This window comes from Aythya fuligula, chromosome 3 (genome assembly GCF_009819795.1).
Source record: "Aythya fuligula isolate bAytFul2 chromosome 3, bAytFul2.pri, whole genome shotgun sequence".
Lineage (NCBI taxonomy): Eukaryota > Metazoa > Chordata > Aves > Anseriformes > Anatidae > Aythya > Aythya fuligula.
In genome coordinates, this window is record NC_045561.1 from 29,616,033 (window position 1) to 29,642,999 (window position 26,967).

Below are 26,967 nucleotides of genomic sequence, written 5' to 3' on the forward strand. Positions count from 1 at the left end.
CTTCAGAAATTCTGCTCCTGTGTTTCATGAGCTAAACTATTTCACAAGGATGAAATCAGATACCTTTGAGGATCTCCAAGTTAACAACGTCCTGTGAATTCAGAGATTTTCTGAAGGAGGAGTAGATTTCATCGTATACGTGGACTTCGTTTGTTGCCTGAGGATACAGTTTTCCCTTTTTTCATTCTGAAAAGCTGTCTACATGAAGATGAGGTTGCATCCAAGATACAGTCTGGGGAATTAGGTGAAAAAGGACACTGTTAATGAGTTTACCAACATTTTTTTCCATTGGTGTTTCCAGATTTTTTTTGGTTGTTGTTTTTAATACAGAAATGAAGGACAAGTATAAAACAGCAGAGCTGATGTATTTGTCTGAGGCCTTTGTGTAAGCCTCTCTTGTCTGGACCTGGTGCTAAAGGAAGAGCAATCTGCTCTTGATCAGCTGATTGTGACTGTGGAACAGAACCTTTAATTTAAAGTAACTTTCTCTGGCTTGCACAGGATGAAAGGGAAAATTAACATGTTTTACCAGTCAGGGGCATTTTACTGAACTATGAAAGGGAAAGTTAGGTTTTCCTAACTTCTAATTTAAAACCAAGAACTGACAACATTTTTCTTAGAATTTGACTACTAGGCAGATCTCGACAGTTTAAAGCAAGTCAGATGTCAGCAAACGACTCTTCTCCCCCATCCTTACAGAAGTTTTCCCCACCCACGTGTCATGCTGCTGCACAACAAACCCCAACGTTGTCTTCAAGTCCCCAGTCGGGGCTCTCCAGTCGGCTCTCCAATGGCAGTTTCAGCACGCAGAGCCTCACAAACTCCAGGGGCTCTGTGCACGGGGTCTCATTCCTTCTGCAGATCGGTCTCACTCGAGAGACTGTCACCATTGAAGCTCAGGACCTGTCCCTCTCTGCTGTTAAAGACCTCGTGTGCTCTATAGTTTACCAGAAGGTACAGTATAACAGCACCGTGTTCTGCTGTTGGCAGTGATTGTTTTCTAACAAACTGCTAGGAATATCAAGGTGGAATTGGAATGTGCCGAGAAGTTTGGTACAGGGGCAGAGATCCATGGCAGATGGTTGCAGTTACACACAAATTTAGCTGACTCCCGAGGCAGAAGCTTTTGCTTTAGAAGGAATAAACCCTCCTGTTACTTCCTTGCTTTTGAAATCTAATAAGGGAAGGTGTAGAAGTCAACTTCTTGCAGGGATTAGTTTTCACAATATGGCAAGTGTTTTTTCCTTTCCATAATTGTCACCGGTGTCCTGGGTTTTTACTTGCTTCAGTTTGTGCTTGCTGCTGCTAATGGATAGTCTTGGTACAGTATAGCCAGCTGTAACCTAAGGACCAGTTGTAGCTACAGAAGTACACCGCAAGCCTGTGGACTTGCATGATGCTAGCTTTTACTTTTGTTTTTAGTTAATAATTAAAAAAAAAAAAACCACTAAGCAGCTAATGTTGTATGATTTTTTCCATATATGGAGCACATACTCTGCTCTTTAATGAGAGGACTATTATCAGTGTCATTTCTTTGTTCTAAGACAGTTGACCAAAACATAAAAACATCTTAGGGTACTTCTAAGATGTATCTTGATTAGGCTGTTGCATCGTTCTGACTCTCTGGGGAGGAAATGCCATCTCTCTTGTTTTTATATCCAAGTTTTATCCGTGTGTTTACGTTAGGTAGGGTAGGTACTACTACCCAGCCTGAAGAGTGGTTAACAGTGTTTAGTGTAAATAAGAAGTAATTACTCTTTTCCCTCAAGGAAGTCAAAGGTAGATAATTTTGTAGGGAATTGCTTTCCTCATGTCTTTCATTGTAGTGGCTGGTATTTTTGGTTAATTAGTTTTATTAGATGGTTCTTTTTCACTTAATAGCTCGAGAGAAAGTAAATGCAAATGTTACATAAACTCTCCTTTGCATATGCTGGCATATCTTTTCCCTCATCTCACAACTTACTGCATCTTCCATATGTTTACAAATTAGTTGGCAAGCAAGTTGATTTCATAATAGCTTTATGGGCTACCACAATGTACTTCAGCGTGTTAGTTCCTTTCTAAACAGACAAATTATTTGGGTCAACCTTTTTTTTTTTTTTTTTTCATACAGTGTGTCTTAGGTGTACTTTTTTGCAGCCATTTTAGAGGCCGCTTTTTCTTTCTGTATCAACTCCTTCTCTTTGCATCTGCATATTTCCTGTCTTCTGTCTTGAAGAAAGATGAAAACAAATATATTCATACTTACTGCTGTTTTCCCTCTCTGTTCTCTAAGCAGACAGCTAAAAGTTTAGTTCAGGTTCTTGTTATAGCTTAAGAAACTTCCTACACACTGAGCCTAATCTACTGCAAAAGGATTTCAGGATCACAGTTTACCTCTTTCCATCTGGCTTTGATTCAGTGCACGTTCTCCTGCAGCTGATGCTACCAAAAAATGACTGTTCAATGAGCGTATGCTTGCAGGCAGCAAACTGATCAAGAAACGCGTGTGGGGTAACAACTTTATGTGCGGCTGGCTCATCTTTCAAGAGGAGTTTTGCAGCCAGTGCACAAGTGGCAATATCCTCCCTCTATTGGATAGTAATGTGCCCTGCCTGGATTTTGTTCTTTGATCCGGTGACAGTTGCAAGCATATAAAATAAATGAATATTAATATATAAGTATTTATGTAAGAAGTTGTAAACCATGTTCTTCTGTGTACTGCCATGCATATGGCTGCCTGTTTTCTCCAGTTGCAAGCTTGAAGCTATTGGGCATGCCTTTGGGATTTGGTGATGTTAAAGCTTCCCTTTTCTCTGGCATTCTGTGGCTGGCTCAGATTGTCTTCTCTTGACCAGTTCCTGGTTGTCAGCTTTAGGAAGCTGTAGGGTTTGTTCTTGTTAGCAGTATCTATATATTGTTGCACGTCTTTAATGGAAAAGGAGGTATATTTTTTTATACTTGGAATTGTTCATAGCTTGTCTTCTTATTTGAATGCTATCTTAACTCTACTAGAATGAAGTGGAATTTTTCTTACTTATTTCTAATAGTGCTTTCAAATCATATTTCAGACTTGTATTTCTCTATATGCCTTGAACAAAAAATGTTTGAGGGAGATGTGACCACCCTCGGTTGCTTGGGAGCTTGAAGTACCTTCCTGGCTCTGTTTGAGGCTACAACTATGATATCAAACATGTTGGTTAGGACTTGCAGCTGATCTCTGAGGGGGCTGGATTTTGACCTTTGTAAAAGTAATTGCAGCATCCTCAGAAGTCTTTAGAAAAATGACTTATGCCTTTTTTTTTTTTTTTTTTTTTTTTTTCCCAGGGGAAATTAATCAACTGGGGAAAAAAAATCTTGCAAAAGCCTGTCTTGGGGAGCAGCTGAGTTAGGAAATAAGTACTGTGTCTACCTAATGCCTTTTCCTAGCATTTAGTGTCAGTCTTTCTGTAGTACTGATGATCAGTAGTGCTTCCTGTTTCAGATGCTGCTCAGTGCAGCTTGTTCAGGTTTTGCAGAAGGGTATTTAAAAGTAGCATCAGCAGAACTGAAACTAAAGAAGCAGCAGACACATATGCAGGGAGAGGGAGATGGGTAATGCAAACGTTTGATGTGTCTCTCAATTTTGTTAAAAATGTTCTAAACATCAGGAGAGGAACAAGAAAAGATTTTTTTCAAGTTTAAAGTGAAATTTGGGGAGTGCTGTGTGAATGGTATTGAGTATTAGAATGCTTGAAGGAAGTCTTCAGGGAAACAAGTCAGCTGTAAACTTGGTAGGGATGCTTGTGAAGATTCTTCATTCTAGTCTTGATCTCTCTTCTCTGTTCATTCCTTACCTAGATTGCTGCCCGTTGAAGCACCAGGCATACAGTTCTCAGGGAAAGTCTGCAAAGGAAGCAAAGCAAGAACAGATGGGAAGAGAGAAAGTGTGTTTAGAAGCAGACAAATGTGTCTTTAGCATAAGTTGTAGATGGACAGTGTATGTCGTGCACAGTGATCAGATATTAGAGAGACAAGTTCTTAATCTTGTCTTTACATGTTGTTTCTTTGTTCTAGACAAGTAGAACGTGGGCCTTACTAGTTTAAGACGAGAAAAACCACAACATGTGGTGATGCCCTGCTGTCCGCAAACAGAATTATGTAGGACAGCATATGGTGCTAAAAGTGCTTTATTCTAGCTCATTTATTTTGTCCTGCTTGAAGTAATAGCTACAAATGAAAGACATTTGATTGTTCTGTGCTGTTACTTGTACAGCATCAGTATCTGCAGGATATCTTGTGACCTTTTTCCTAAACTTGTACATCTTTACTTTCATGACTCTGAAACTTCCCTTTTTCACTTTTCTTTCCGTGTTGTTTTTTCGTCATCTTTCTCTCTATATGCTGAGTCTTTAAGGTGTCATTGTTTACCTTAAATTTCTTCTCTCAACAATATTTATGCTTTCTTACTGATGTTAATTTCTCGATTGTTTCTTGCTTTATGTTGCTTCAACTTGCCAGAATTCCAGCCTTAATCTGTTAATAGCTATTTAGGCAGGTGCCTAATGTGTACTCATATTTATTTGTTCAGCCTCTGTAAGGTGTTGAGAATGCAGTCGCTGCAAGTGTAGTTGTGTTCAAAAGGAGTTAAATTTTGCATATTACACCTTCTTGTGACTCTTTCTACTGTTTCTGTAGTTTTAGACTCTAATTGCTTTTCTAAATGTCATAGCTCTGGTACACAGTGTTCCCTGGTCAATAGTTTGAATGATCTGTATTGAATATGATCCTGGCAGTATGTTTGTACTTTTTTGATAGCTCTGCCTATCATTTTAATTAGAGTGGTTGGGATTTAGTTTTTGATAGCTGGAATATAACTGAAGTCCTTGGGTTCTTCAGAAAATGAGCCAGTTTTCTGTGAAGATGAAGTACATTTGAAGGAGGCAAGCAAAAACTGGGGAGATGTGTCCAAATGTTTTGCTTTGATAATGAAATAAGCCTGACAGGAAAAACACAAATAATGCTGTAGACTCTTCTAAACAAGTGATGATTAATTGTATACTTATATTATTGATACACCTAAAAACTTTGGTTTTAATGGGACAGTAGTTTGGATAGGTAGCTCTTCTTTAATGGCTGCTGAAGAGGGGAAAAAAAAGAGTGTTCATTTTAAAATGCTTAAAATTATGTTGTGAAGAGACCAAAACATGTGGTATGAGTATGAGCTGTTTTCTGAAGGTTTGGACACTGTCGTAGTAATGGGGAGCTATCTAACCTGTTTGTGGCAGAGGCGTTGACTTGGAGCTGGAGATGATTTCTAAACTGCTAACAGATGTTATGTTTAATAAAATACTGAGAAGTAGAAGCATCCTGTTACAAGGATCATATTACAGTTGATCTGTATTACTACAAGAGTTGCAGAGATCCATTTTTTAATAATTTGGTGTAATAGGTATCAGTACTTGAACCTTTCCCCCCCACCCCCCCAGGTTAAGCTTGTATTCTTAGTTCATGGTGCTTATTTTTGAATGGGTCTAAAATTAATGCAGATCTTGCTTCATGATCAGGCTGTGCTTGAATGTTTTTTTCCCTGTTGGTTTGCCTTCTTGACTTGCCATCTGCTTTCTCCGTACAAGCTAAACAAGTCAGCAGTGTAATAGAGGTGGGGCACGAGAAGCCACCAGGCCTTCAGGAAAATGGGAGCTGGGGGAGTATGGGGGCACAGAGACGGTATGTGCAGGGCAGGTGAGCATCTGCAGTGTGGTAATAGGTTTGTGTGCTGCAAAACCTAGCCAAGCAGTAGTCCAAGTGTGTCTGTGCTGAGGCGTCTAGCGAGGGAAAGATCTCCTCCAATGTGGTTGGAGCCCAGTTCTCTGTGTGACAATGTGATTTGGCACATGACTTGAAAGAGTGGGAGCAGATAGCTGCGTAGGGATGCAGGAGAAGAGATGGGAGTGATTGCAGTGAAGGAGGAGGCTTTCCAAGGTAATGGGTGTTTTTGCACCATTAGACTTTGGGATTAACTTCCAGCAGTTTGAAGCATTTGTTTTGAGTTATGACGGGTCATGAGATATTGGACCTTGAAACAATATCCGCCTACACTTTTCCCTAGTGTGAATTTTTGGCGACTGGTCCAGAACTTTGTAAAGTAAGTCCTGGAACTTGAACTAGAAGGATCTTTTGGTTACTGCCAAGCTAGAAAGAAACCCCAGTCGTGTTCTGCTCCAGCAATACTGGCCGCTGGCTGTTGTGTTCTTCTGGGGAAAAAGAGCAGCGTACCGGTGCGCATCAAGGAAAAGCAGGCATGTGGCAACGCTTCGTTTGAGCACTCTAGATATGACCCTTGTTTTCCTCGGTGTAACTGTAGCAATGCAGTAGTAGTGTTACTCGTGCTGGTACCACCTCCGTACAAGGATCACGTGTGCTCTTTATGTGAGTTAATATTGGTGTACCAGAGATGAATTTGGCACAAGCCATCGCATACGTAGACTTCCCGCAAGTGATTTCCTGTAGTTAGATGCTCTTCTGGAACTGCTAACGCTGGGAACAGCCTCCTTTTTGCTTTTAGGAAACAAAGTGGTACGGGGATTAGCAGTTTATGTGTTCTGAGTGACTGCGCAGATAGTTTGGGCTTTTAGGCAGGAAAGTAATAGCCATGTAATCTGGTAAGATAAAACAAGCTTTAAAAAATTCCACTTTGAATTTTGTTTTCAAGTTTACATTAGGAGCTCTTAACACTTCAAAGGAGCTGGATAGTGTTCCTCCTTAACAGCTTCGTGTAACAGCATAAAGACAGCTATAAAAGCTCTACTTCACTGCACTACAAGAGAGAAAAGTCTGGTAGTGTACAGTGTGAGCACAGTTTAAGCTTCGTGTAAAAATCCTGTTACAAGATACCACCTGAAGCAAACAAACAACCCCCACGACCAAAACCCTGTGTCAATCGCCAAGGTTATTGCTGGCCAGCACTCCACACGCATCCTGCTGGCGAAGGCGCTGGCGAGGGGTGTTGCATTCCCGGCTTTGGGGTGGAGGAGCCAGCAGGCAAGAAATTAAGGCATATCTTTATCAGAAGAAGGAGGCTTAAACCTGTGAAGTGTCACAGGGGCTGCTTCAAATCTGTGATTTGTAGGTGGTTTTGTGAACCGAGTGCAAAGAGGCAATAGTTCATACTATTTCTCTGAGTCACCAGTTAGCTGTCCGTCCTGGCAGCTGCAGTTAACCAACAGCATCGGTAAGGAGCGGTGCGCTGATCTGCAGGCAGATAGCATAGTCTGGTTGGCTTTCTCTCCCTTTTGTTGCGATGAAGTTATTCAGCAACATAGCGCAAAAGATATACTATAATTAGACACTATCTTGAGGATTAAAGGAATTGTAGCATTGATATGATAGCTTTCTCTTGTTGATACGAGCATGAAGTCTGATATCTGGCTAACCAGCATATATAAGATCAAGGAATAAAACCTCACAGCACATATTCAAAGACTGTAAATACATTTTGCTTTCTTGTTAATTGAGGCACACAGACTTTTTAACTTTTTACTCATTTACTGGAGATACAGATTAACTTTATTTTTTTTTTTTCTCTGTTAATGGGGCTGGAGGAAAATGTGTAGTGATTTAGTGTAAGGGGCCATTGGAGCCCATGCAGCAGTTGGAGAGTAAGCGAGTCCTTTACTGTCTTGTAAGAAATGGCAAACAGCCCCTCAAGGGCTCTGCATCCCACAGAACACTTGTGAATATTTGATGTGAATGTGCAGGGCGTGCACACCAAAACAGAGAAGGCCAAATTAATGTTTTGGATAAAATTGCTGCCGGAAAGAGGAAATTATTTTCTCTCTGAGTGGGAAGGGAGTGTGAAAACAATGGCCATGACGGATACCTTCATTACGTCTTTGATTTGGTAGAAATGAGTCTTTAGGCTACTTTAGCAAAGGACAATTGACATACCACAAGCTTCATGCAGTTTAGACCCTCTTACTTACGACGCCAGTCTTAAATTACCAAGCTGTAGTCTGTTTGTTACCTAATCAATAGAAAACATGTTGTGTGCTATTCTATATTTTTTCTGCACATTCTTCCTACCTTCTGTCTAGCCCTTCTGTGTGTTTATTCACACCTTGAGATTGAGTTCTGGTCTGAACAGAAGAAGGCCAGAGCAGCTGGTTGATCGCTGTTCATTGCTCTCACGGTTCTGTTCCTGTTCTTTTTCTCTGTGAACTGTCTCTTAACTTTTAAACTTTTCACTTTAATGTGTATTAATCGCATTCAAAGAGTGGAGAAAATACAGAGTAAGAGTCATTTTAGTGGAACGTCATGGAAATATGGCATGTTGTATAGCATATCTGTTCCCTATATGAATTGGGAATATTATCTTCTGCCCTTGGAATGAACTGAGTTCTCCTTTTTTTGCATCTGCAAATCTCAACTGTTGTGGGACATGAGCACTGAGCCTCTTTGGCTTGCCCCTCAATGGAAGAGTGGCAGGTGCTGCTGGAGTGGCTGGAGCTGCCTGCCTGGCTGATCACAGTGTCTGTGAAATAAGGGTTGCAGGTGGTGATAAGCTGCCTTAGAGAAATCTGCGTTGGCTTTCAGGTACCAGACTGATTACGTATGTCTGAGAGATAAAAAGCCCAAGCATTTTTCCATTTCAGGCTTGCGAAAGTGTCACTGTTGGTTAGCAGAGAGGGAGGGAGGCAGGGAAAAAGTTCTTATCACTGGGTTTTGTTTTATTTTTTTTCTTGTTTAATGCTACATTTCAGTTCAGAAAATGCTTCAGTTCCTCAAAAATGTCAAGCAGATAATATTTTTTTTTCCCCCATGGAACACTTAAAACACTTGAGTTCTGTAGTTATTAAAAAAAATAAATCATTTTGTGGGTAGGATTAACAAAGCATGTGTTAATTTAGAGTTTGCTTTCTATTGCAGTTCCCAGAGTGTGGTTTCTTTGGCATGTATGACAAAATTCTCCTCTTCCGGCATGACCTGAACTCAGATAATATTTTGCAACGGATTACATCAGCAGAAGAGATACATGAGGGAGATCTTGTTGAGGTTGTTCTCTCTGGTAGGTATTGTTAACAGAGTAGCACTTGCTTTGGCTGCTTAAAAGAAAACGGGGTTTTATGGAATATTAGTATTGTGTGTGCCTTGAACTCTTTTGGCTAAGCAGTCTCACACAGGGTCACCGTTTTGGGGTAGAGATTTCCAAGAAAATCCATGCAGTACTGATGCTTCAGTACTGAGTTTTGTTATTGTTTTCATGTTTTAATCTTATTTAGATTTATTAATTATTGAAATTGAAATGCAGGTATGGTTCAGAAATTGCTTTTCCAACCGTGTTCTTGGTCTTTTGCTTAGATTTGTCATCGTTCCGTAGCTTTTGCATTGACAGTTCATATCACGGAAATGTTTCATCCGTATGTAGTTGCTAAATCATACCTATAAGGACAGTCTTAATGGTTATTGTAGTGTTTGAAAACAATTTCTTTTAAATGATGAAGTCTGTAGCACTGGCAGTATTAACCTGTAGTTGTCTTCAGTAACGTCAGTTAGCAAACCCTGAGTGACTTTGGTTGTGTGTGTTTTGGAAATACCCTGTTGAAGTCAACCAGAAGTCAGATGTAGACTGGTAGCTAGTTAAGCTACAAATAACAGCTGGCCTAGTATTGAGCGGTGCTTTCAGGCTTTGAGGACTCAGTGCCAGACTGAAGCTGTGCTCTAGAAAGAGATGTCTTGGCTGTCATGGGGTTAGATTTGTTACTTGGGTCGATAAAGTGTGACTTCAAGAGTTCGAAGGCTGAGTGCCTTGGCTGCATTTCAGGACCTAGGCATGTTTAGTGTGTTTAATAATCGATCATCTCGGTTTGAGCTTTTCATTGCTTCTGGTTAGTGGCACATTGGGAAAACTTGTGTGTGTTTCTTCTTGACAATCTGACAGTTTCCTTATAAACAGAGACAGATCACCAGAAACTGAGGTGTTTTGAGGACATAAATCTCTTTCAGTAGGGTTTTTAAAACTGAGATGTGGGAGTCTGGATATGAAGCATTAGTGTATATTTTAGTCAAAGAATAAAAGACAATGGGGTAAGGTAATGATAGCATAATTTTATTTTTATTTTTTTTTACGTTACAAAGAAATAGGACAAAAACAGTACAATGGGACAAAATATATTTGTGCTTTTTTTAAGAAAAAGAACAGGACTAGTGAAGTTTGCAGTGTTCCACAGAAACTATCCGCAATTCCATTCTGACACACATCAAGTTCGTTCTAATAAACTTTTACTGAAAAAATCCTTTACAATATGAAGGAACCTGTGGAACTATCCTTTGTTTGAAAATGTTATAGGTTACAAAACAACTTGAAAATTGAATTGTTTCATCAATTGTTTACCTTTAACAAAGCTTGTTATATTTTTCCTTCTTGACTTACTGAGGTTTTCAACATGAAAGGAAAAAAAAAAACCAACACAACCTGATGATTGCAATTATATTACTGTGACTCATACTGTTGATTGGTTGTGGCCATTAGCCTGCAAAGTCCACAGGATTTTCTTCCTCAATAAAAAAGCTTACTGAAAACTATGTAATCTTCTGAATGCATTTTTAAATGGTATACGGAATAATGCTGGTGTCTAAATGGCTTATTAGTGTTCTTTGAATCAGCCATTTTTGAAACAATCTATTCTTTTCATAAATCCTTGTTGATCTTATGGCAAGAACTGTAACTTACTGCAATTTTTTAAAAGCTTTGGCTACAGTTGAAGATTTCCAGATTCGTCCTCATGCGCTTTATGTGCACTCCTACAAGGCTCCTACTTTTTGCGACTACTGCGGAGAGATGCTTTGGGGTTTGGTACGACAAGGGCTGAAATGTGAAGGTAAGTCTGATTTTCGCTGTATTTTTGTTGTGATTAGTTTTAACAGATGCAGAGGAAGAAATTGCATCTTGTTCAAAATGGAAACACATAGCATTGGAAATCCTCCTGCATCAGGAAACCTCAGTTCTGGTCTTGGCTTTAATACAAATTGTGTGACCCTGGGCAAACAAACAGCTTAACAACTGTTCTTGTCTCGCTTTGAAATAATAGCTAGCTGACAAATGCCTGTTGCTTGCTCAAGGAGCATGTACTTTGGAGAGACTCACAAAGGGGAATCCCATTGCTTATGGCCTTCGTCCAGCTGGCTGCAGAGTGTTCTGCAACTGCTGACAGGTACCAACCCTGCCTGCTTGCTGGCTGCTCCTTGGCTCCTCTGCTCCACAGGGAGGGAGTGGTGAAAGCCTCCTGCTGGGAGAAGAAGTGAGGAGGGAGATCAGCTGCCTCAGAGTCTTGCACCTTGTTTCTAGGGCTGGGCTTACCGGAAAACAGTATTCCAGTGTGCTATGCAAAAACCGTTTCTGTGAATTGCATCAAGAACACTAAAATCAGAGAATTTAACAGAATCTGTTTCTGTCTTCACCATTCTTTTGAGTCCACTTTTAACGATTCCCCTTATCAAAAACAGTTTGTTGCTATTTCTGTTACTTTTTTAAAATTTTGTCTGCAAAAATGTCTCTTTCAGGTTGTGGGTTAAACTACCATAAGCGATGTGCCTTCAAGATCCCAAATAACTGTAGTGGAGTGAGGAAGAGGCGTCTGTCTAATGTGTCTTTACCAGGAGCAGGGCTTTCAGTTCCAAGGCCAGCACAAGCTGAATACACGGCCTCTGCCTCTGAAGAGGTACGTAATGTGAAAGGGGAAACCATTTCTGGCTTTAAATCTTTTAACATCTGGGGAACTAGTTGGTGTTTTAAGTGGTTGAAAATCAGTAGGAGGGAGTTGAGCTTGACCGGTATGATTAGTTTTAGTTAATTTTTAAATCTCTGGTGAGTCTTAGATTGTGACACTTACAGAGAATGCTATTGCTGTGAGAAATGAAACTGGAAGGAAGAGATAACTTATGTATAATTTTGTCATTAGTCTGTCACTTGTGGTTATGTGAACTATGAGAACCTTGATTTTGGGAATGATAAAATACCTTGCCTTCATTGTAATCCAGATTCATTCTGTAATTATTGTATCATTGTAGAATGGTTATTTAGCTAGCTAAGTACAAACTGTAAGCTTTTATGTTGGGAGAGTAGAGAATGTTCCTGATATGCTGCTAAACTTTTCACAGAGGGAATCTGAAAAACCAGCCCCTATCAAGGAGGATGCAGGGAATGAAGGGCTTGTGGTAAAGCCATCATCCATAACAGTTTTTTGTTATAATGGGTGCTATGGTTGCTAAGACATTACTGGATATACTTATAACACAGGGAGGACAAGGGGGAATGGTTTTAAATGAAAAGAGGGGAGGTTTAGGTTACAGGTTAGGATGAAATTCTTTGCTCAGAGGGTGATGAGGCACTGGCACAGGCTGCCCAGAGAAGCTGTGGATGCCCCATCCCTGGAGGTGTCCAAGATCAGGTTGGATGGGGCTTTGGGCAACCTGGTCTGGTGGGAGGTGTCTCTGCCCATGGCAGGGATTGGAACCAGGTGATCTTTAAGGTCCCTTCCAATCCTTTTCTGTGATTACAACCCTGTTCTGTGATTCTATGACAGGACAGATGGTTATTGGATCCACTAATTTCATTGCAGCTTTTACCAAGGGGTAAAAGGTGTGCTTCTGACACTTAGTCTTTCCCACTTATCTAAGTTTCTATTACTTTACAGTATAACTATTATGTTCTTGTCGTACTTTAAAATATAATTTATTTAGGTTGTCTAGTACAAGAATGTATTTTTTTTAGCTCTGAGCTAAGAAGTATAATTTTGAGTCATGAAATATATTAATGCTGCTGTTTATGACTATTGGTAAGATTTTGTTTAGTGAACATAAAATAGTGTTTCTCCTCTCATGGAATTTCCTAGTGTTTATGACTTCTGCATACCTATTTAGTACCTCTTCAGTAACTCACAGAATCACAGAATTTCTAGGTTGGAAGAGACCTCAAGATCATCGAGTCCAACCTCTGACCTAATGCTAACAATGCCCACTAAACCATATCCCTAAGCTCTACATACAAATGTATTTTAAAGACATCCAGGGATGGTGACTGAACCGCTTCCCTGGGCAGCCTGTTCCAATGCCTCACAACCCTTTCGGTAAAGAAGTTCTTCCTAACATCTAACCTAAAACTCCCCTGGCTCAGCTTAAGCCCATTCCCCCTCGTCCTGTCACCAGGCACGTGGGAGAACAGGCCAACCCCCACCTCGCTACAGCCTCCCTTGAGGTACCTACAGAGAGCGATAAGGTCGCCCCTGAGCCTCCTCTTCTCCAGGCTGAACAAGCCCAGCTCCCTCAGCCGCTCCTCGTAGGACTTGTTCTCCAGGCCCCTCACCAGCTTCGTCACCCTTCTCTGCACCCGCTCAAGCACCTCCATGTCCTTCTTGTAGCGAGGGACCCAAAACTGAACACAGTACTCGAGGTGCGGCCTCACCAGAGCCGAGTACAGGGGGACGATCAGCTCCCTAGCCCTGCTGGTCACACCGTTCCTGATACAAGCCAGGATGCCGTTGGCCTTCTTGGCCACCTGAGCACACTGCTGGCTCATATTCAGCCGACTATCCACCATCACTCCCAGGTCCTTCTCTGCCTGGCAGAGCAACTCTTTGCTATCTGGCTTCTACTATTGGCTTAGATTATCAGTAGTATATTATGGTAATTGCTGTTAATCTTCCAGCAGTCTTACTTTCATGTGTGGGGCCACATTTTCCTCTACAGTTTTTTAGATTTAGATAACTGTAAGTTTATCCTGCTTGAAAGTTCAGTAAGATATTGAGTATTTGTTTGTTTGACTTTACAAAATACTTTTAATTTTTAAAAAAATATTTTTGCCTAACTTAATAAGCTATCCAGGCACGAAGTACTTTGCTTTTGAAAACTGGTAATGTGAGGTAATTGTGGTTTCCTAGTTTGCCTACCTCCAGAGTTCTCCATTTAATCCCCGATTTGGGGGTCTGTATATGCTATCTGTGAATGTGGCCAGGTTGCTCTAATAAAAAAAAAAAAAAAGTCATAAGAATGAATTTTGGCCTTGTTTTTTGGCATTTTAGTTCCTGTGGAAATATAGATTCATGCATACTTTCCTGAACTTTGCAAGGCTTTTCCATCTGGTGTTTTCTTTTTTTTTTTTTTAATAATTTATTTTATCAAAATGTCCTCTTAAAGCTTCTTGGCCAGGGTTTGCTTTCTTTATCTGATCACTTTCAGTGCCAACTCTTTGTCCCACCCGCACCTCACTTTTCTCCCCTGCTTTCCCTCTGAAGTGGAGCTCTGTTGATGCAAGTGCTGCATACCTTCTGTATTCTAGCGCTGCTGCCCAGAACCTAGTAAAAGGATTCCCTCTTGGAGTGGCCGTCCCATCTGGATGGAAAAAATGGTGCTTTGCAGAGTGAAGGTTCCTCACACCTTTGCTGTTCACTCTTATACTCGTCCCACCATATGCCAGTATTGCAAACGGCTCCTCAAGGGCCTTTTTCGCCAAGGAATGCAGTGTAAAGGTAAGCGCTTAATTTTCTGCCACAGCAATGAATTTCAGTAAAGGTCTTCTATATAGAACTTATTTAAACATACATTTTGATTACTAGAAGCTTGTATACTGCAAAATAAAGCAGTGTACATATTTGAAAATTGCATGTTCTTAAGAGTGTTACAGCACTCGTCCTTTTCATTTGAGTAGACTGTGCATTCTGTTTCCATTTTTATGAAAAATGAGATCTAATCATGTAGAATGGAACACTAATTTTAGGATAATTCTGAAGTATTAGTGAAAATGGGAAATCCTTTTCTTTGTCTTCTAGACTCATCAATAAAGACTTTAGAAGCTTTCCCTATATTGTTCTAATACAGGATAATGATGATTATATTTGTTTATATTGATGACTATGTTTTTGGAAAATTTCATAAAGATAGGTACCTTTCCTGAAGTAGCTTAGGTTCCATCAGTTGTATATTTTTTATTTAGCATACGTTAAGATGCATGGCTTCAGCTCTTAGACTCTTCCATGAAGTTCCCAGGATGTAATTAAAGCATTGCGTTTTTCTTGTGGCACTTCATTACTGGATTGTACAGGTGTGTTAGCTTTGTTGCAGGAAAGAAAACTGTAGTGAAGAATCCTAAATATTAATACGGGAAGGACTTTTAATTTCTCATGTGAGTTTGTCAAATGTGAGTACCAGAGGCTAACATATTGAAAGAGATCACTTAAAGCGAAAACTGTAAGCTTATAGCTGTGTTAGCTTTCTGTTGACTAAATATACTGCTGTTTTGTATATGAAAGAGTAGTTTTATTTCTGTTTTTGTTTTATTAATTTGCAGGTCTTTTAGTCTACTTGAAGTATGCATCCCTGTTTGATTTTTCAATTGCTGTATCTCTTAGACATGTGTAATAATGAAGCCTGTAAAAGATGTTTTGCAGTTTTAACTTTTAAATGCCAGTGACCATACACAGTTGTTGTGATTGTATATACAGCTATGAAAAACTGGGCTTACAACTTCATTTTCAGTAAAATGAATGACACTGGATAGAAAACTGTTAATATATAGAAAACGAGGCTAGAAAAATATTAAACTTACACACAGAACATGAATAAATATATTAATAGGCATTTATGCAGTTGTATCTTATATGTATTTTTAATATATTGGTAACTGATGTCAATCAAAATATTTTTATACTGCTTTGTCATACAGATTCTTAATGTTTCCCACTGACTTCCTTGCTCAGATTCCCAAAGTCTGGGGTCTTGCAGCAGTCTCATGTTCTGGAGTGTCTCTGAGAGCCCTGCATTTCTTAAATTCATCGGGGCTTGTATTCTAGACTGTGAGATGATCTTTGGGATGCTAATGCTATATTTATATTAAATTAAATGTGCCCAGGAACATTCCTGGACACTGAGGTCAACTAGGACAAAATGGTCTTTACTCACGCCCAAGTTATCTTAGCCTCCCAACCCTGAGTGGCTGCGTGTGGATGGCTTGTTGGGAACAATGTCATAGGATGCTCTGATTTATGAACTAGGTCTGGGAACTGTTTGGGACTGTGCTAGTGCCGTAGGCTAAAAGCATGTTAGGGATTGTGGCTGTTTACTAGACTAGAGTTGCACTGCAGTACTGAAGAATTTTTCTGGACATCAAGAGTAAGTCAATCCTAATAAGTTAGTTTTTCTAGTTTCCTGGGAGGATCTGAAATTTCTCCATTTCTTCCAGCCTCCTTCAGACTGGCGAAGTAACGGTATTCAATAATACGGACTGTAAACATTGCTACAGAAAGGACAATTTATTAGTCTTCTAGAATTCTTCCTCTTAGGCACTCAGAAGCTAAACCAGGTTGCAGCTGGCCCCAGGGTTTGGCTACTCAGCTACTAAACCAGGAATGATAATGTCTTTCTTATTTGGACTTACAGGGAAAAAGCATGATGAACTTTCTCTGGATAGCAGAAATGGGCTAAATTATTGCTTTGAAAACAGCTGTGGGGACACTAGGGAGCTCTAAAATTCATGATATGGATACGCAGTTGAAAATTACAGTGATGCTGCTAGTAAAGGAAATTCCTGTAATGCTACTAACGGGTGCTGGACTATTGAGTAGGCAGCATCTGATACCTCAAATGCAGAAATGGCACACATCCAAGTTATATTCCATCTCCACATCAGGCCAGATCTGGATGTGCAGTATTCTGTCAGCCACGTGTCCAAGGAGAGATTTGGGCGGGCAGATATGGAGCTTCATTGATGTCTAGCCAAATCTGTAGCCTGAATGATAGGGGAACTGAACTTTGGGATTTACTGCGAAGCATACTTGCTCCGCGGTATAGGAGTGTGATCCTAGGGGCTATGGTGGCTGCAAGTCTTAAGCAGCAGGTGGGGAAACATGATAGAGATGAGACATTTAAAACAAGTAGCAATGGAAAAAAAGGGTGTGGAACAGATGAGAGGATGGGGAAAATTACATCATAATGGAAAAAAAATAACTAGAGGGAAAGCTATAGAAGTAAAATCTTTTGTACTGGGAAGGGAAGTGCTGACATAATAAACAGTGGTTGGACAAATCATGAGACATCAGGACAAGATCATAAATTCTGGAAGTGATCTCATCAGTACTGTCTTCTGTTATGTGCATCTGGACTGAAGCTTGTGAAGGAAGTCGTGATTGTATGTTAGTGTCTGCTTGAAGAGGAGTAAAATCCTGGTATCTTGGGCTTATTTATCTTCTGTTTTAGATTGCAGATTCAATTGTCACAAACGTTGTGCATCTAAAGTGCCTAAAGACTGTCTTGGAGAGGTGACTTTCAATGGAGGTAAGATGAGAAACATTTCAGCTTTTGACGTCCTAGTTTTTGAATATTTTGCATGCTTTTATTTTACTTTCCCATTTTTTTTCACCTGAGATTGTTGACAATTAAAAGATTGACTGTAAAACATATTTTGGTGGCTTTGATTTTACTTAATCAGTCTTGGCAAGTATAGTATGCTTTGCTTGATTGTGATTGTTCATAGAAAATGAAAAATTGAGAAATCTTCTTAATGTGCAAAAACTAACACTTATTGTTAATCATCTCATTGTTCACTGGAAACTGTTCATTGCAAACTGTGCCAGTGCTCAGTCACCTGCACAGTTTAAAAAAAAAAAAAAAAAAAAAGAAAAGTGTTCCCTGGTGTTCATATCATATAGAGCCTCCTATGTTCCATTTTTTGTGTGCCCATTGCCTTTTGTCCTGTCCCTGGGCACCACCAAAAGGAGCCTGGCTCTGACCTTTGCACCCTCCTTTCAGGGATTCCTGTACATTGATGAGATCCCCCCCGAGCCTCCCTTTCTGCACAGTGAACAGGCTCAGCTCTCTCAGCCTCTCCTCATAGGAGAGACATTAACATACTGGAGAGAGCCCAGTGAGAAAGAAATTTTGTTGATTTCCTTTTCTTCAAAAGCTATGTAGACATGGTCCTGGTGACCCTTCTTGAGCAGAAAGGTTGGAATAGATGAGCTCCAGAGGTCTCTCACAATCTCAGCCATTCTGTGATGTGCTGCCCAAAATCTTGGGACTTGTAATTTTTATTTTTGGGGGGAATAAAACTGGTAACATCCAGCAGATCACACTGAATTGCAGAGCCTGATTCAGAGGCTTAGGCAGCAGCCCTGTGTGTCATTGGGTCTGCTGTAATTGCACAGCATATCCCGTCGTTAGTGTTTGCCTTTTCCAGCTTCAAGGCTCTTGCCTGGGTCTTGAGACTGGTGGCCGTGAACTATTATGTTGCACTTGTTGCAGCAGCCTGTTTTCAACACCCTTGTGGTGCTAAGGTGTTAGGGTATGTAATTTGGGAACTACAGTTTCAGACAATTTTTTCTCTTGTGGACTAAAGTCTGGGTAATTTTTTATTTTTTTTTCTATTGTTAAATGGGGCTCTCAGAAAAAGAACAAACAAAAAATAACAACAAAAAAAAACCACAGACACAAACAAGAACAACAGAGGGCTGTGGATGAAAGTGTTAATATCTTTTTATTCTTAGTTTTCAACTGTACAAGTTGTAGAACTTCAGGTAATTTTAAAGTGCCAGCAAAGAGTCAGATGTGAATAAGACCTGTTCTGCTTTTCTCTTCTACAGTACCACAGAACCCTCTTTTCTTTCTTTTGATGTTATGGGCTGCAAGGGCAGCAAGAGTAGAATTGAGTTTCTGTTGATGAAGTATTTGATCTGCATAGGCATTAGTTGCCTGGATCGTCTCTAGCCATCAAGAGGTCACTTTGTACCAGTCGCTTGTGGAACAGAATTACTTAGTGAGATGTGGATGTACGCATTAAGATTTTCACTAAAACCCTTTCAATATGGCTGTTGTTTTGGTTGGCTTTCTCTTGCCCTGATATTAAGCAAAAGCAAATTGACAATGTTTGTTGGGATATTCTGTATCATTTAGCAAAAACTTGAGGATTTTGTATATTCATATTGCACTAGTATGTTTACTTGCATAAATTGGAACTGGAAAAGATGATTTTTTTCAATTGTATATTTGAAATAATATCTGAATCCTGTATTGCTTCTAGAACCTGCTAGCCCAGGCCAGGATTTGGACATGCCAATGGAGGTTGATAGCAGTGAAATGAACAGTGATGGTAGCCGGGGTCTTGATGATACTGAGGAGCCCTCTCCTCCAGAGGACAAAATCTTCTTTATGGATCCATCTGACCTTGATGCAGACAAAGATGAAGAAGCTGTCAAAACCATTAGGTAAGTCATAAAGTGGATTTCAGTGCTCTGGATACACTTTCCTCAATATTTGAAGTAAAACTTTGAATAAAACATTTCTGAGTAGTCTAGCTGTACTGCCTAATGTGTTTTTGTTTTTTTTTTTTTTTTTTTTTTTTACTTGAAACTGCTTTGTAAAGTGATCTTGTCCCAGGTAAATCTGAAAAATAAATAAATAGAAATAATGTAGTCTTTTCTGACTGAGAAAGTACCATGCTATGACTGCTATTCAAGAAATAAGACAGATTATTAAAGCATGGTAAAATGCATGCCTTAGACTAAGTCATATTTTAAGGCTAAGACATGACTAAGATCTTCATGACTTCAGCCTAGGGGGGTCTAGAGACATCTTCCCCAGATCAGGTTGCTCAAAGCCCTGTCCAGTCTGCCTGTGAACACTACCAGAAGTAGTTCCTTTGAGGTTTGTCCTCTTTACTTTCTGTATTCTCGTAAAATCATAGAACAGCTCAGGTTGGGAGGCACCTTGAAAGATCATCAGGTTCAACCTTTTATATGTTTTTTGGGGGAAAGAGAACCTAGATGAGATTATCTAACACCCTATCCAGTCGCATTTTGAAAACCTCCAGTGATGTGAATTCTACCATGTCACTGGGAAACTTCTTGTTCTGAATAGTGTTATCCTGATTTTTTTAAGTCATTCTTAAAAACTGAAGAGCAGTTGTAGTAGGCCAAACAAGGGTGATTTTAGCCCAGTGTCTCATAGCAAATATTTAAGGAAGAGTATAAGAACAGGAAGCACATATAATGATACCTTTCCAGTTTTCAGTGATTTATAGCTCAAGGACTTCCTGAGTTGGAAGTAGCATCTTTTTTTTTTTTTTGTGTTCCACCTCTAGGTAGGATTTTTCCATGTAATTCTAACTGCATCTGAAGCAATTTAAATTTTCAGTATGTTCAGCGTCTTGTGGCAGCCATTTCTACCGTATAACTGCGTGCCATCTTAAAGCATTCTTACGTTTTGGTTTGGAATTTATCATATGATTTTCTGTGATTGCAAAGCATTCTGCTAGCACCACATACATGTAGGAGCTGTGGTGCTAAGTGGGCAATGTGGTGGTGTATTCCACCCTGAATGCTATCAAAACCTGTTGTTTAACTAATGACTCTCAACATCTTAGGCTGTCATATACTTGTCTGCAGGAAAGTTAATATCGATGAACATTGATAAAACTTTCTAGTATGATTTGAATTAATGCACTTCTGTTTGTTTTCATAAGAGAAAATGTACTTGATTAGTGTAATATTATGTTATAATATAGTTGATGTAGGCAAGAGAATGTAATAACAATGCTGATGTTAATCACTTTTATGTTGGGCTAAGAATCAAGTGGCCAGTTAATTGTTTTGAGAGAATGATTTCTGTGGTTATCCCTATTCCACTGTGCTTCTTTTTGTCTTTCTGTAATGCCACTTAAGTACTGCAATACTTGCATTTGGACAGCTAGTGGGAGCTCAGATTTCTTATCAATTTCATCTATTAGTGAGATAAAGTTGGGAAGAGAAGGTGCCTGTTTTATACATTTAGCCAATAGTTCAAGTACTGTTATAATTGCAATACTGTTGTATTTTAATTTAAATACTAACTGTTCTATCTTTTTAGTCCCTCAACAAGCAATAATATTCCTCTCATGAGGGTTGTACAGTCCATCAAGCATACAAAGAGGAAGAGCAGTACAATGGTGAAGGAAGGATGGATGGTCCACTATACTAGTAGAGACAATCTGGTCAGTGATTTTGATTCTTTGTACATTAACTTAAATTATTTCTCTAAACCAGTGTACTTTATTTATGTAGATATACTGATTTACGGTATCATCTGACATAATTTAGCAATTGTGTTCATTAGAAAAAATTCCGGTGCACCTGTAGTTCATTCACAATCCTTCGTGGGGTGATTAAGTAATTTTCATTTTAGAAAGTACTTTTCATTTTAGAAAGAGAAGCATCTCTGAACTGTCTCAAATGAATAGCATCTTTAAGATTTCAGCTTTCCCAAAACTGGAATAATTTGTTTACTTGTATCTTCCTTCTGTTTGGAAGTTTTTTCAATTACATGAAAAGGTGAAAATTGTTATAAAATGATGAGTACTTAAACAGTTAACCATATTCTAGTGGTCAAGGTATTGAGTAAATGTAATATGTAGATATGGAAGCCCTTCATTCCTCTAGCATTAATTCTATTTGGAAGTATTATTGAGCACCGTTTCCTCCCTCAGCCTGCTATTTCTCTTCATGTCAGTGGAATAAAGATCTGTGGCTTGGCTGCATATCCTTAGGTATGCAAGCATCTTTCACAAGGACTATGTTGGTTTGCAGTGCTACCAGTAATGATCTCTTAAACCTTCTTAGGCAAGTTCCTTGTTTTTATATATTAAGGAGGAAGATAAGGAAGGATAGCTGGCTGTCTGGTGGGAGAGAGTGAATTTATTCATTTGAGGAGATGAAAGAAAAATATGAAGTCGAGAAGTTTCCAGAGCTTGTGACACCCAGTTTGTCACGTTGAAACTGTTCATGAAAAGCAGCATTGTATTCTTTGTCTCCATGCAGGAGTCTGATAGAAGGAGACTTCAGGAATTTAGAGAGGCAAGGTTTATTTCAGTTATGTTGCAGTCAAGCTTAAGGGTGTGATACTAGTCAGCTCAGGTTACTGCAGTATTTTTACTTGTTTTGGTTGTCACCTAGACAGACCACCACAAGTGGTCTGTCGAAAGCTGCCTTGCAAACCAACTCTTGAAAGTACAGTTTTCTAATAAACAGATGTATTTATCACAAATCAAAGTAAATATCTACCATATTTCAGCCCAGACTCTTAAATAAGCACTACTGTCAGCTGGCTATCAAATTAGGACCAGGTGGTAGACAGAAGACGAGTAGCTCTAGCAGTGTTCAGGGTAGATGTGATATTCAGATCTGATTTCATCTTTCAGTACAGTCAGTACATTTTTTCCGTGGATTCAATGATCAGATTGTACACCTTACCTTAGTTTGATAATTTTTATTTGTCAATTTGGCTGCCACCTAGATGATAGCTAACAAAAAGGTGGTATAAATGAAATAGAGTATTCTGTTCCAAAGCTAGGTACCTTCAGCCAAGCAAGATTTGAGAGAACTTCCTAATGGGAGGAAGCTTTTGTATTAAGCACTGCAACATCAGATATATTAATTGATCACTTCGGTCTCAGCACTGTTAGCCTATTTCTTATTCCTGATATGATTTTAGCTTTCCATCAGTTCCAATGATGTTTGTTTTACCAGCAATATCCCTATATTTCTTGCTGACCCAGGGTAACACTGTATTTTACACTTCATAAGGAGAAGTTTCCAATCATCATCTGTATTCTTGTTTTCCTTGCTCAGAGCCCTTCCTTTCTCAGTATGCAGTATAAGCATATATTGAATCCCCAAGTACTTACCAACCTGTTCCATAAACACTCTTCTCCACAGGTCTTCCCTGACTTACATTTCAAAAAAAACACCACATATACATGTATGTCAAAAGGATGGGTGTACCCTTATCCTTTCACCCAGCTTCTACTCAGTGCTGGCTTGGAATTCTGTTAGGTTAAATCTCTTCATGTCCAAGCTTTCTTGGCTGAACTCCTACAGGTGGTCCTAGCTTCACAATGATTTAAGCTCTGCATTTGGTTTTAATGAGGGTATTAAGTTTCTAAATGTTGTAAACGTAGGCCAGAGCTAGGGGTCTTTGATTTTTCTTCCAGAAAATAATGTTTTTAACTATATGAACATGGTGCAAGCAAAGTAACTTAGATCCATATGGCTACGTTAGCTTTCACGTGCTTTTCTATTTTGAGGAATGTTCCTGTGCTTAAGATTATTGGACAGTTATGTGCATCAAGCATATTGCTTTTTTTGTGGAGAAGGTATTTCTTGTTCGTGGAGACTTCTGAAAAATGGCTCTTTTAGTCTGTCTTGATTTTTGTTTTATTTTTTTCCCCAAGATATTTTGTCCACCTGAGTCTTCTAATTTGTCTTTCTTGCCACTCTGCACTTTTGACCTTCTAGAATTTTGTGTTGACAAAATGATTAAGGACTTACTAGGCTTGCTCAGTCCTTAAACACATGAGATCTTGTGAGGGCATGGAAGGAGAAAGCATGGCTCCCGTAATTGTTACTGAATGAAAATAATTCAGGTTTTGTGAGTACATACGCCTGGAGTGAAACTTATGTAGGTAGGTGTTTGCTGCAGGAGGTAACAATTGTTGTCACCACTGTCAGAGTAAGGTAAGTTATATTTTTTCTGGTTTGTGGAAATATTTCTGCTAGCCTCTTCTTGAGTTTTAAAAAATAATCATAAAAAACCTGCATTTCCAAAGTATTTTTCATGTGTCTAGCCTAAGATGCAACTGTAGATTAACTTTACTTGATTATCATAGTTGTTTAAAGCATTTCTAATTTAAATAATTGGATAAATAAAGTCCTGTCAGTGATTTATTCCTTTTTGTACTGTGCATTTTCTAGAGAAAAAGACATTACTGGAGACTGGACAGCAAATGCCTCACACTGTTTCAAAATGAATCTGGAACAAAATATTACAAGGTACTTAATGATGAGTAATAACTGTGTTGCACTTGATTTACTCCAGGTGCTTCATGGACTTGAAATATGTCCCAATGAATAGTATACTAAGTATTATCTCAGTTTTCCGTATCTTTTTTTAATCAAAACTGTGACAGGTCAAAATTTGGCCAAAGCTCGTAAGTGGGAAGAACCAAGACTAACTCTCTGAAGCTGCTTGCAGCTCCTGTTTTAATCCTCGAGTATATCTCTTCTGATGTTTTACATGTTCTGTTCTCCTGAATTGCCTTGCATATTGAGCTTTCTTCACAATTCCTAGGTGATGTGTTTGGCTGTGAGTCTACTTAAAGGCTAGGATTTTTGCATTCTGTAAGAAGTGTGGGAAAGTTTGCATGCTTAAATATTTTATTTTCTGGTTCCCAAAATGAAATTCCCAACTGTACAACTGAAAGTTACAAGTAAGATTTAGAGGAAAATTTACTCTGCAGCCTGGCATAAATGAAGCTTAGCAATGAGTATGTTATATTGCTAATATATTAATGTGTTCAGTGGTGGAATGTTCAGAAAATGTCTTGAAATGTATAAAACAGGATTTTTCCCTTTCTCGTCTTACACCCTTAGGTGGGGTCCAAATCTTGCAGCTTCTTCCCTTATAACATCTCTAAGATCAAGCCTTTTCTCTGTACGCCCAGCTAAACTTGCCCAGATCCTTTTCATCCCTATCTTGACCGCTGCAGTCTCTTCTTCTCAGACCTCCCTGATACTTGTATTGCCCTGTGCGTTCAAAACACAGCTGGTAAAATATGTTCCTTGCTTGTTGCTCCGTCCTGTCACTGCTTTTAGTCCTTTTACTTGCCCCTTTGCCCCCCTTTTTTACTGCTTAAATATTAGGTTATTTGTCTTTGCTGTTAGAAAATCCAGTTGTTACCTCTGTGTTTATTTGCTCTTCATCTGAATCAGCTGCTGTCTTTTAACCCCATAATGCCAGCCTGGTGTTCACCTGCTTGTTCGCTACTCTTGCAAGTGATGTGCACCTGTACGCCTTCCTATACATGTGGAATGTCCTTTTCCAACTAGTGTCAACTTACAACCGTTTTTTCCTTCAGATCTGTTCTCTGTACTGCTTCGTGCCTCGATCTTAAGCTGGCAAGGTAGAGGAGCTGAAAGAAGTTAAGATCTATACGAAAGAGAATCTTTACCAAAAATAATTCAGATACATGAAGCAGTGCTTTTTGGCTAGCTTACATAACCACATCCTGTTCCTAATGTTGTCTTGTTTCACTTTTTTCCCTGTCATGTTCTTCTCTAGCTAAGCTGTATAAACTATAGGGGGAGAGAAACAGTCACTCCATAGCTGCGCATCGCTCATATGTTGGGGTGGAGTGTGTTGTGCTGAATATAAATGCAGGTTATAAAGAGAATGGTGATGGTATGGAAGGCACTGTGGTGGGGCTGACAGTCTCTCTAGGCATGTATACAGGAATTTAGAAAGCTGTGGGAGGGTGATGGTTGTCTACAGTTTGACATCAGTTACAAAGCTTGTTTGTTTTTTTTGTTTTGGTATTTTCATGCATGTGCTTTGATTTGTCTGCAAACACTTTAAGTTCTGAACATCAGTGTATTTAAGTATTATATGCATTTTCATTTTTTTCATCTTTAATATTTTTCTTCAGGAGATTCCACTTTCAGAAATTCTCCAGGTGACTCAGCCTCGAGATTTTTCAAACGTGGTGCAGGGCAGCAACCCATACTGTTTTGAGATCATCACTGACACGATGGTGTACTTTGTTGGCGAAAACAATGGCAGCAGTCATCACAGTCCTGTTCTTGCTGCCACCGGAGTTGGACTTGACGTAGCTCAGGGCTGGGAGAAAGCCATTCGTCAGGCTTTGATGCCAGTCACTCCTCAAGCTAGCGTTTGCACTGCTGCAGGACAAGGAAAAGATCACAGTAAGCAGGCAGACAAGGCACTATTACTCATATTCTGAAGCTGTAAATTACAGATTCCTTTTCAGAAAAGTTCTTATGAAGAATGGAGTATTTTTGTCTATTCTCTGCTGAATTGGGTCCATACTCTTCCACCAGTTTCTAAGAAGTGATGTTCAAGTTTGTGGAGGGTATATGGGCAAATCTTTTACCTGCTGTAGCAGGAAGTAGTAGTTAAGAATCGGATTTCCCCTATGAATGCACATTACAAAACCTTTATCACAGGAGCATTGAGAGCTCACACGTTGTTGGTTGTAAAAAAGGGACTATAGTTTAGATATTTCTAACATAAACTTCCATACGTATATTTATTTTAGATGATATATATGCATACATTGGATGCTATTTGATATTGTCACCTATGTTTAGAAAATAAAATTGCAAAATGTCTGTAGCTAAGGAGAAGGAAAGGAGTTAGTGCTGAAGTGTGATAACTGCGAATGATGGAAAGAACTTATGCTGAGCTGTGGGTAGTAGTTTTTTAAAAAAATATATCTTCATATTGTGCCCCTGCTACCCTTTTTCTCTGGCACAGGATCATATTCATTATCAAGGCTCCATGAAGCATACACTGTGCTCTTTCTCTTCAGACATCTTGTTCTGTGCAACAACATCCATGCACGTTCTGTACAGGCATTTATGCTTTCATTCCTTAGTTTCCTTTCATCTTCCACCTACTCCTTAATCTTCTTTTGGTGATGTATATTTTTTTTCTGGAGATCCTGAGATTAGTTTTCCTCTCTCTGGTATCTCATTATTCTGCATCAGCAACAGTTCAGTTCATGTAAATGCTAATCGTAGGTAAAGGCACTTATTGAAAACCATGGTCTGCAGTGGTAAACTATGAAATGGTAGTCCTGGTATTTCTATTTAATTATTGTGAAGAAACATTTTCAAGAAGGTGTCTCAAGCAGGCCATGAACTTAAGTGATATGCCACTTCTGATAAGGAAGTACTACTTTCAAACACATACATACCTGTTTTTTAAAACCTAAAGCTTACTGTTGATGAGAGACTTGCAAACACTGTTGCAATTTGTAGTGTCACGAGATAGTCAATTTATACCATGTTCTAGCCAGCAAGCAATTAGTAATGAGGATACTCTTCCAGTCTGACCCATTAGAAACAATCCTTTCTGACCCTTTACCTGGTGTTTGGGACAGGATGTTTCTTTCTAGGACGTTTCTGAGCTGAAACG

The 26,967-nt window shown here is 39.3% G+C and overlaps 1 protein-coding gene across 1 annotated transcript in view; it reads left to right on the forward strand.

Annotated features, from left to right (window-relative positions):
• Nucleotides 1-313: 313 nt before the first annotated feature.
• Nucleotides 314-26,967, forward strand: part of PRKD3 (protein kinase D3) — a 35,620-nt gene continuing 8,966 nt past the window's right edge. Inside the window, exons 1-10 of the mRNA XM_032185006.1 lie at nt 314-954; nt 8,887-9,025; nt 10,707-10,838; nt 11,521-11,678; nt 14,294-14,483; nt 17,206-17,283; nt 19,025-19,208; nt 20,848-20,971; nt 23,727-23,804; nt 25,457-25,733. Coding sequence (XP_032040897.1) covers nt 664-954; nt 8,887-9,025; nt 10,707-10,838; nt 11,521-11,678; nt 14,294-14,483; nt 17,206-17,283; nt 19,025-19,208; nt 20,848-20,971; nt 23,727-23,804; nt 25,457-25,733 — 1,651 coding nt within the window. The 5' untranslated portion in view covers nt 314-663. The remainder of the gene's footprint in view (nt 955-8,886; nt 9,026-10,706; nt 10,839-11,520; nt 11,679-14,293; nt 14,484-17,205; nt 17,284-19,024; nt 19,209-20,847; nt 20,972-23,726; nt 23,805-25,456; nt 25,734-26,967) is intronic.